At 50.3% G+C, this 9,545-nt stretch overlaps 1 protein-coding gene across 1 annotated transcript; it reads left to right on the plus strand.

Moving 5' to 3' along the window:
- Window positions 1–1,306: 1,306 nt before the first annotated feature.
- On the plus strand, window positions 1,307–7,324 carry FZD4 (frizzled class receptor 4). The gene is made up of 2 exons (XM_075140181.1): window positions 1,307–1,567; window positions 2,732–7,324. The coding sequence occupies exons 1-2, from the start codon at window positions 1,307–1,309 to the stop codon at window positions 4,058–4,060; spliced, it is 1,590 nt and encodes a 529-aa protein (XP_074996282.1). The 3' UTR covers window positions 4,061–7,324.
- The last annotated feature ends 2,221 nt before the right edge of the window (window positions 7,325–9,545 follow it).

A 9,545-nucleotide genomic window follows, 5' to 3' on the forward strand; every position in this document is an offset into this window, starting at 1 on the left:
ATACGTTGGGGAGAAGCGAAGGCCCCGAGGTGCGTACGGAGGCATAGCTGCTCACGCCGGACATGCTCAGGAGCACATGCACATGCCACAGGCCCTACGCACACAGTAAGAGGTCACTTAACCGGGGCTTTACAAACATTTTCAAAGTGCTTTACAAACAATTCATTAATAGATGACATATTTTTGCTAAAGGCACAACCAGCTCAACCAGATTTTATTACAGGTGTAAATAATACTGAGAGAATTTAAGCGTGAGCCTCATTTGTCTGCTCTTAATCCCTCCTCCCGCTGACACGTTAAAGGTCTGCTTAATTTGGAGCCCTTTCCCCTCCAAATTCACGAATGCTTCATCCACACTTATTTATTTTACAGAGATTTATACAAATGCCAGAAGGTACCTAGCAGTGCCCTCCAGGTTTCTTGGCCCCAATGAAAAAACAAACAACGCTAAACCCCAGATGTAACCCAGAGGCCAGCGGTGCAATTTAACTCGTTAGGAAGAAAAGGTGGCAGCTTAGAAAGCCACCCCGGACATTTTTAACCTGGCCATGAAGAAGCTGAGCACCCATGGCTGTAAAAAGACAGGCCAGAAGTGAGGGAAGGGCTGGGGTGCAATGAGCATGAGCCCCAACGTGTGTGCTGGGGTTTCAGCCCACCCTGTCCCTGGGGAGCTGGACTTGGGTGCCATGGGGAGCCCCTGGGACCAGCACCTGCTGGGGAGGCATGGTGGGGACACGAGGACGGTGGGGATGTCTCCCGGTGGTGCCAGGCACGCTGGAGGGATGGAAGGAGGTACCCGTGGTGGGGAGAGGGGGCACGGGCAGGGCTCCCCGGGTTGTTTCTGAGGGACAAGGACGGGGGGTGCAGGCAGGGGGTCCCCAGCGGGAAGAGGGCGGGGGGGACTTGCGCGGAGTGGCGGGATGCAGCCAGGATGAAGGGTGCTTCTCGGGGAGTGGGGGTGCGGGCCGGCGCTCCCCAGGGAGCGGGGGGTGCCGAGTCGGGGGGGTGCAGGTAGGACTCCCCGCGCCCGCGGCGCGGCGGGGCGGGGCGGGGCGGGGCGGGGCGGGGCGGGGCGGGGCGCTGCGGCGGGCCGGGCTCCCCGGGGCGGGAGCGGGGGCGGCGGCGCTGGGAGGGCGCGGGGAGGCGCCGTCCCTCCCCTGGGCAGTTTCTCGGCGAGGCTGTTTAATAGCGGAGCCGCCCCCGGCCCCTCCCCGTTGGAGCCGGCCCGTGCGGCACGGCGCGGCCGGGGCCGGGGCCGGGGCCGGAGCCGGGCCGGGGCCGGGGCAGGTGGGGCGCTGCTCGGGCCATGGCGGGGGGCGGCGGGGGGGCGGCCGGCCGCGCCCGGCTGCTGGCCGTGCTGCTGGCGGGGCTGCTCGGCGGGGCGCGGGGTTTCGGCGACGAGGAGGAGCGGCGCTGCGACGCCATCCGCATCGCCATGTGCCAGAACCTGGGCTACAATGTCACCAAGATGCCCAACCTGGTGGGACACGAGCTGCAGGCGGACGCGGAGCTGCAGCTCACCACCTTCACCCCTCTCATCCAGTACGGCTGCTCCAGCCAGCTCCAGGTGGGTTCGGGGCCCCGCTGGGTCCCCTTTGTGCGTGGCCGGGGCGGGGGCTGCGCAGTGCCGGGACCGGCTGCCACCCCCCGTCCCCGTCCCCATCATCCTCGTCCCCATCCCATCCCCTCGGCTCAGCCCAAAAAAAAAAAACCCCGAAGGTCCCGCCGCCTTGCAGTGCCGTTCCTCGCTGGCTGGGGAGAGGACGGTTCATGCCGGTGGAGGAGCGGGGGGCGCCAGGGGCAGGGCGCAGCCCCGGGGGGGCGGCGGGTGCCCCGGCGCGTTGTCCCGGCTGCGGGCGGCGGGGAGCGGCGCGGTCCTACCCTCCCGCCCGGGAAAGCTGGGGCTCCCGCGGCTCTACCTGCTCGTTCCCCTCCGCTTCTTCGTACCCGAGGTGCTGCGACCCTCGTACGTGAGAAGCCGAGGGAGCTGGCTCCGGGGAGCGCTGGCTGCTCGGGACCTCCTCCGAGAACTTCACCGCAGGAGACTCTTTCCCAGGCGAATGGCAAGATCCTTGTCCTCCCCACGGGCATGGATTTCATCAAACAAAAACCAGCTTGTTTCTTGGGGCAGAGTTCCCGAACTAGCACGCAATCCTTCTTACGTTGTCGCGTAGCAGAATTGCAATTATTCAAAAGCCGAGAAAACTACAATATTTTATTACCGTTGCAAATACGTACGTGACCTTATGGTAAAAGAACAAGACATTCTTCTAGGAGGATCGTGAACCGAAGTAATTCAATAAATGCCTTTTCTTCCGTTTGTTTGCTAGCTGTAATATCCAGGCAGTGCCTAGAACAAATATATGTATTTGTTTAAACCGCTTCAATTTGTTTTTTTGCTTTCCTAAATTGCACCCTTGAGGTTTAGATCTGGCTAAATCCCACTCGCTTTATTGAAACTGATGGGCTAAATTTACACGGAGCTAATCTAGGGAGTAAAATGTTCAGGCTTTGGCTTCGGACCACATTTGAACTGAAAGAAGACAACATTTTTAGGGTTTTTTTTTTCTCCTTTGTTTTTATTGTTCTTGGTTTATTTGTTTTATGCTGCTTCCTGTTTTTTAAGGCAAAGGACCAAATTTTACTGCTAAAAAGGCAAAAAAAGAAAACTTATTATATTTTGACCTGTTTAATTTTCCCCTAACGCACTTGTGATTTCTGTTTCTTCCAGTTCTTCCTTTGTTCGGTCTATGTCCCGATGTGCACAGAGAAGATCAACATCCCCATAGGTCCCTGCGGTGGCATGTGCCTCTCTGTCAAAAGAAGGTGCGAACCCGTTTTAAAAGAATTTGGATTTGCCTGGCCGGACAGCCTAAACTGCAGCAAATTCCCACCCCAGAATGATCACAACCACATGTGCATGGAGGGCCCAGGAGACGAAGAGGTTCCCCTTCATAGCAAGACCTCCTTGCAGCCTGGAGAGGAGTGCCACAGCATGGGATCTAACTCGGATCAGTACATCTGGGTGAAGAGAAGCTTGAACTGCGTCCTGAAGTGCGGCTACGACGCTGGTCTCTACAGCAGGTCAGCTAAGGAATTCACAGATATCTGGATGGCCGTGTGGGCCAGCCTTTGCTTCATCTCAACTGCCTTCACAGTCCTGACCTTCCTGATTGATTCATCCAGATTTTCCTACCCGGAGCGCCCAATCATATTTTTGAGCATGTGCTACAATATTTATAGCATTGCTTATATTGTGAGGCTAACTGTGGGCCGGGAAAGGATATCCTGTGATTTTGAAGAGGCAGCAGAACCTGTTCTTATCCAAGAAGGTCTTAAGAACACAGGATGTGCTATAATTTTCTTGCTGATGTATTTTTTCGGGATGGCTAGCTCCATCTGGTGGGTTATTCTGACATTGACGTGGTTTCTGGCTGCAGGACTCAAGTGGGGCCATGAAGCTATAGAAATGCACAGCTCTTATTTCCATATTGCAGCCTGGGCTATCCCCGCGGTGAAGACCATCGTCATTTTGATTATGAGACTAGTAGACGCAGACGAACTCACCGGTCTGTGCTACGTTGGGAACCAGAACCTAGATGCGCTGACGGGCTTTGTCGTCGCTCCGCTTTTTACCTACCTGGTCATTGGGACTTTATTCATTGCAGCGGGACTCGTGGCCTTATTTAAAATCAGGTCTAATCTCCAGAAAGATGGAACTAAAACCGACAAACTGGAAAGACTGATGGTCAAAATCGGTGTCTTTTCAGTGCTGTACACCGTCCCAGCAACGTGTGTCATCGCCTGTTATTTCTACGAAATCTCCAACTGGGCTGTTTTCCGCTATTCGGCAGATGATTCCAATATGGCAGTGGAGATGCTCAAAATCTTCATGTCCCTCCTGGTGGGTATTACATCAGGTATGTGGATCTGGTCAGCCAAAACTCTGCACACGTGGCAGAAGTGCTCGAACAGACTGGTGAACTCAGGGAAGGTGAAACGGGAGAAGAGAGCAGATGGTTGGGTGAAACCTGGGAAGGGGAACGAGACCGTGGTATGAGACAAGGACGACACCCTGATGGTCTGACTGCTCTCCCGTGAAGGACTGATCGCGTGTACGCATTGCCGTGTAAATGTTGGGAGTAGAGTAGGGAGATGGTTACGCGACCTGTCTCTGAGGGATGGAAAAAAAAGCCTTAAAGAATAAACAGCAAAAAGATCATGCTGCAGATACAATAGCCATAAACCGTGCTGCCCAAAATAGGAAAGCCCAGGGAGGCTTTAAAAGCTGTGAAATATCCAAACATGTTATCTCCCTTTTCTTTTTAAAGCAGGAGGCAATATACTGAAGTCTTTGGAAGCTGAGGGACTGTAGCCCACAGCTGTGGGATGTTGTTTTCTCTTCATCACCTTATAGCTGATGGAGGAAAGGCGGTCCGGGGCCCAGTTCTGGGCTGATTTAGGGTCCAGTTATCAGAAGATGGAGCACCCAGGACCTCAGTTAGATGTCTTCTTTCCAAGTTCAGCATCGTGAAGGAAGCGCCTGCTGAGGGTTGTTTCTTTATGCCCTGGGGAATTCTGTTGCTCCCTTATACTGCACAAGTCAGCCAAGGATCAGGTCCTCCAGCAAATACCAAGTGGACTTTCCAGGTCTGAGAGTTACCCATGATGAGTAGGATTTAGTGAGGTATTAGTAAGGATGATTCTTTAAGTCATCTGATGGTCTAATAATAATTTTGACTCATTTATGGTCTGTAACCTGGACTGAACTGAGAGTTGACTCTGCCTTGAGCAGGAATTTGGACCTCCCTAGGTCCCTTCCCACTGAATTATTCTGTGGTTCTATCAATATTTGTAATTTTTTAAAAGCTTTACTCAAGGCCATTGTCAGAAGTAGAGGAGTCAGTGGGAGCTGGGAAACTCTGTATGGTTTTCTGCAATGATTATCGTTATCCGCCTGCCTCCGTTCCTGTCCCTTCAGGTGCTCCTGCTATTTCCAGCTGACTACTTTATTCTGCTGCATTTAACAGCTTTAAATAAAGTCTTACGTTATAGTGTTCCTTCCTTCGGGAAGGAGAAAAATGAGTTGAGGGTATCTTCAAACAATGCCAGTTTTCTCCGAGTAGACTTATCTGGCTCTCTCTGGAGACCCATTGCATGAAGCAATTAAGTCTTAATATATTTCATTCAGTGCGATGGTATCTCTGCAGACGCCAGTCTGGGGAGAAGCAAAATGTTAAGTTCCTTGGCAACCTCATGTTCACACAGATCAGTTGTATAATTATGTGTGTCAGTTACAATTAAAAGAACATTCTCAGCCCATGACATCGCGGTACAGCTGACTGCCTCACGACGATGCTCCAATTGCTCACTGACAGCTATGGAGATTTTTTTTAACGTATATTTACATGCAGAATGTGAGCAGGCATTCAGTCCTCAGGAACGGCAAGAGACGTTCCCAATTTTTGTAAAGGGATCCCAAGAGAAGAGATCCAACTTCTTGGTGAATAATGTTGTTTCATAACAACTGTTGAGTTTTCTTATCCTTTTATTTGAGGAGGCATCGGCTTGTGCTCGTGGGAAGCTCGAACCTTGTGTCAGGGGCTTGTTTGGCTAATAAGAAAGGTGATGCAAATAGAAATAGCCCAGAAGTACTTAAGAGAACACTGTTCTGATACTCTATCTCTTTGAAGACCTTCAGTTTTATCTGTGTGCCCTAAACTTTTGCTCAGTTTGTTTGTGTGGAACCTGGTCAGCTGCGGAGCATCCCCCCCAGTGCCCCAACTCGCACGACCTTCGAGGGCAGCTGAGAACAGGCACTGCTTTATTACAGTCCTCGCTTTTCATACAGGTGCCCCATGTGCTTCCCAAACCACAATTCATTCCAGCCCTGGCCATGAGCACTAATCTGTCCCAGAAGCGTGTATTGTTTCAATGTCAATGTTGAAACATGTGCTAGAGCACATTTTTTAAAAAAAAAAAAAAAAAAAAACGCCAAACCCCAAACAAACCCTAATTGCAGTCTTTGCGGTTGGGCTCCCTCTCCAGCAGAACAAGTGACAACTTGACACATTCTGCTCAAGACGCACAAGCATTATCTTGGCCAACGCCGCATACCAGCCGAGCCTTTTCATCCTCTCCATAAAGTCTGTCACTATTAGTGTTGTGTTTGGATCTGGTTATTCCTCTGTGGACAAGGAGTTCTGCAAGTAGGAAAGCTTCAGATGGCCGAGTTTCTCCGTCGTGCGATCTTTCTCCTGGCGCAGCGAGGGATGTAAAGTCAGCAGCTATATGTTGACTTTCAAGGGGTAAGGACGCAGTAGGAGCCTTGTCTTTTAACCTAGTATTGGTCTGTGTCAAGGTGTCACGTTCACTCAAATGTCCTTCACTCTGAAATGGTTTGGATGCTCTCCTGCCCGATACGATCCATGTTTGAGCTGACTAATTCAATAAACGGCATTTTTAACCATGTTATGTACCCAGAAGTGAATGTTAAGTAGTCCCTTGTTATCAGATCTCTGCCTCGCTGCCTGTGACCCCGTGGACTGTGACAGACAGGTGTCCCCAGTGATTTGAGACGTTGGAAGTGAGTTGGATGAGGATAGCACTGCGTAGCCCTACAAGGGACCCAGGGGAATGTTCCATTAAAGAGCGTGAGGGACTCAAATACTATGGGGAGGAGGTGGGCTGGGGCGGGGCACCAGCTGCTGTTCCTGAAGGAACATCTTTTCCGAGAATTTTGGGGGACATTGTACCAACCCAACGCAAAATTAGCTGTTACAGTGATGAAACCATTCCATAAATGTATTCATCCACGTGCATTGACCTTGCTCCGCTTCGCAGCTGTATGAGTGGGAAGTCACAGCAGATAGCCTGAAACCCGGCAGTTGTGAAGAGTGGGTATCTGTAGCTCATACGTTCTCTCGTTTCAACGTTGTTATGAATTTAAAGCCAAAAAATGTGTGACTAATCCTGTCTCGGAAGTGCAGTTGCTGCGGTTATACAGCTAGAAACTTCGCAGCGGTTCCCTTCCTTGTGCAGTCCCTGCTCCCTTCTCCCCTCCCCGGTGTGTGCTCTTCTCGCCGCAGGTTTTGGAAGCATCTGCTGGAGAGGTACAAGCTTAGCTCTTACATTAAACAGACAAGTTAGCTCCTTTTTCTGAATTTTAAGGAAATAGACACTGATTATTTTGGGGTGTACAGAAAATATATCTACTTCGATGTATGTACTGTAAATTTCTAATTTATCACTGTAAAAAAAACCAAAAAACTTCGCTATTTAATTTTTATATCAAAATAAAATTTTAACCTCTGTGGATAACTAAGGTATTCCTGGCAGCCCTCACGTTTTTGGTGAGTTTATTTCTTAAATTGGCTTCATCACTGTTGCAAGTACTTTTTTCCTCTGAAGGAAGAAGGACTGAAATGCTCACGCTGTGGTGAATGGATGCTCCGAATGGGTTAATCCAGCACGGTTTGGTTCTAAATGTGGGTTGCGAGAAATAACTCGTTGGGCAACAGTGAAAGTACGTGCATGCTTCAGGGCTTGCACACGCGGTGGACAGAAACCCTTTCAAAGACGGTGCACAGGTCCCGGGCGCTGGCTGGGGAAGCAGCTGGAGCTTTGGGCTTGTCTGAGCATGTCCCCAAAACCCAACGGGAGTGCAAGGATGGAAACAAAACCATCCGCTGCCGTAACACTGCTGTGATGTGGCTGCTGGGGAGAGCAGAGCCTCCTGTAAGGCTCCTTTTTATTTCCCGTCTTATGGAATACGTGCATCCAAAGATGCACTGAGCATTCAGATCCGGGGTGGATGGCGGAGGAGGGCGGTGTAACCACCTGCCTGTTGAGTATATGGGAACTATTAGTGGCTTTTGGAAGGGGCAAATTCTGCTGTTTACAACATACTTGAAATGAGTTCACTCCTAGGGGTAATTTCAGCCCGTCAGAGAACAGATTCAATTGATTGTCTACATTTTCTTGCAAAGTTGTTTTAAAAAAATTAAGCTTATTAATGCTCTGCTTGTTTTTCATTCCTTTTTATAATTTCTGTTCACAGTTAGGATGTACGGTGGCAGCGAGGAGTTCCTTCTTTTTGTGTATCTCCCTCACCAGTTTCTCTGACACTGATAGTACAGTTTGTGATATTAGTCATCATCTAAATCCACTTAATCATCTCCATCGTGGAGCATTCTGTGTGCAGGATTACTTAATTAGCATAATATTATTCTAATAAGAACCTAAATCAGACTAGAGTGGATAATAGTGAGGATGCGCTGTAAAGAAGACAGTAGGAATTATCACCTGTGTATCTGTAGCTAATCAAGTTTTGAAGAGCAGCATCTAAACCTGGTAATTAGAGTGATTTGCTCATGCCTTTGGCAGCTCATCACTGTAATGTTCTCAGGTTGGTGATTAATGAGATCTCTGACTTGAAACTTGTAATTAGGAGTCTTTAATAGAGCTACAGTTAAACATAACAAACATAAAAGAACTTCTGGGGAAGGGTGAAGGATCTCCTCTTGTTGTTGGGGCTGTTCATGCCACCAGAGAACCTCAGGCAGAGCGTTTGAGATGGTCTTGGCTGCGCCAGGTCTCCCTGATGGCCACTTGCCCATATGCACGTCACCCACATCAGGCACCTCAGAGCATCACCTGTGAAGCGACAGTGGGTTGCTGGGGGGACCTCCCGAGCCACTGGGACGACAAATCGGGCCAGGTTTGCCTACGGAGGGGAGTATGTGGCTGTATACAAAACTCACAAAAAGTAGCCTCTATCAGGACTTTTTATTTGTGTGATTGGTTTTGTCTTCTTTACTTAAACCTGTCTTTAAAGAGAGCAAATGTTAAGGACTTCACAGCGAAGGAGACCAGAGTTCTGCTGCCAGAAGTCAGGAGCATCCTAAGCTCCAGTAATGCAAAAATGTGGTATCGTGAGACCCCGGCTTCGGTGGTGGAGTTTCCACCACACCCCCTCCGTCCTCAGCCACTCATTCCCATAACTGCGCCGCATTTCACCTCCTCCTTCGTTTTGCCAGTGCAACTATTTGCAGCGCTGCGCTGCAAAGCAGATCAGCAAAAAGATACGGGTTAAAAATAACTGACGGAGTTTTCGCTTTGTTTTATGCTGGAGGTTTATTTTTAACTTGGATCACGTCAGTGATCTGGTTTATGCGGCAGCCCCACCAAGGGCTGTACTGGCAGAGCGAGGCAGCTGGGGGGTCTGGCTTGCATTGCCTTGGCTCCCGAAGGCAGCACCCTGTGGAGCTGCTCCCCGAGCCCTCTTGCACCACGCCCCCCGTGAGGCCAGAGCTGCATCTGCCTGCAGGGATGCAGGAATGGGTGAGAGACAAGTGGCAACTACCCAACCACTTCCAGCTTCCCCAGCTTCTGCTAAAATCGCAAAACCGTTGGTGTTGGTGACTCCTTAAAGCCAACAAAGCTGTTGGTGACTCCTTAAGTGAGGTGCTTCGCCGGGGATGATCGAGTCCAGCTTTGAACTGCTCGCCCGTAGGTGAAAGCCCCGTTGCACAGCCCCGTAGCAG

Source organism: Calonectris borealis, chromosome 1 (assembly GCF_964195595.1).
Source record: "Calonectris borealis chromosome 1, bCalBor7.hap1.2, whole genome shotgun sequence".
Classification (NCBI taxonomy): Eukaryota; Metazoa; Chordata; class Aves; order Procellariiformes; family Procellariidae; genus Calonectris; species Calonectris borealis.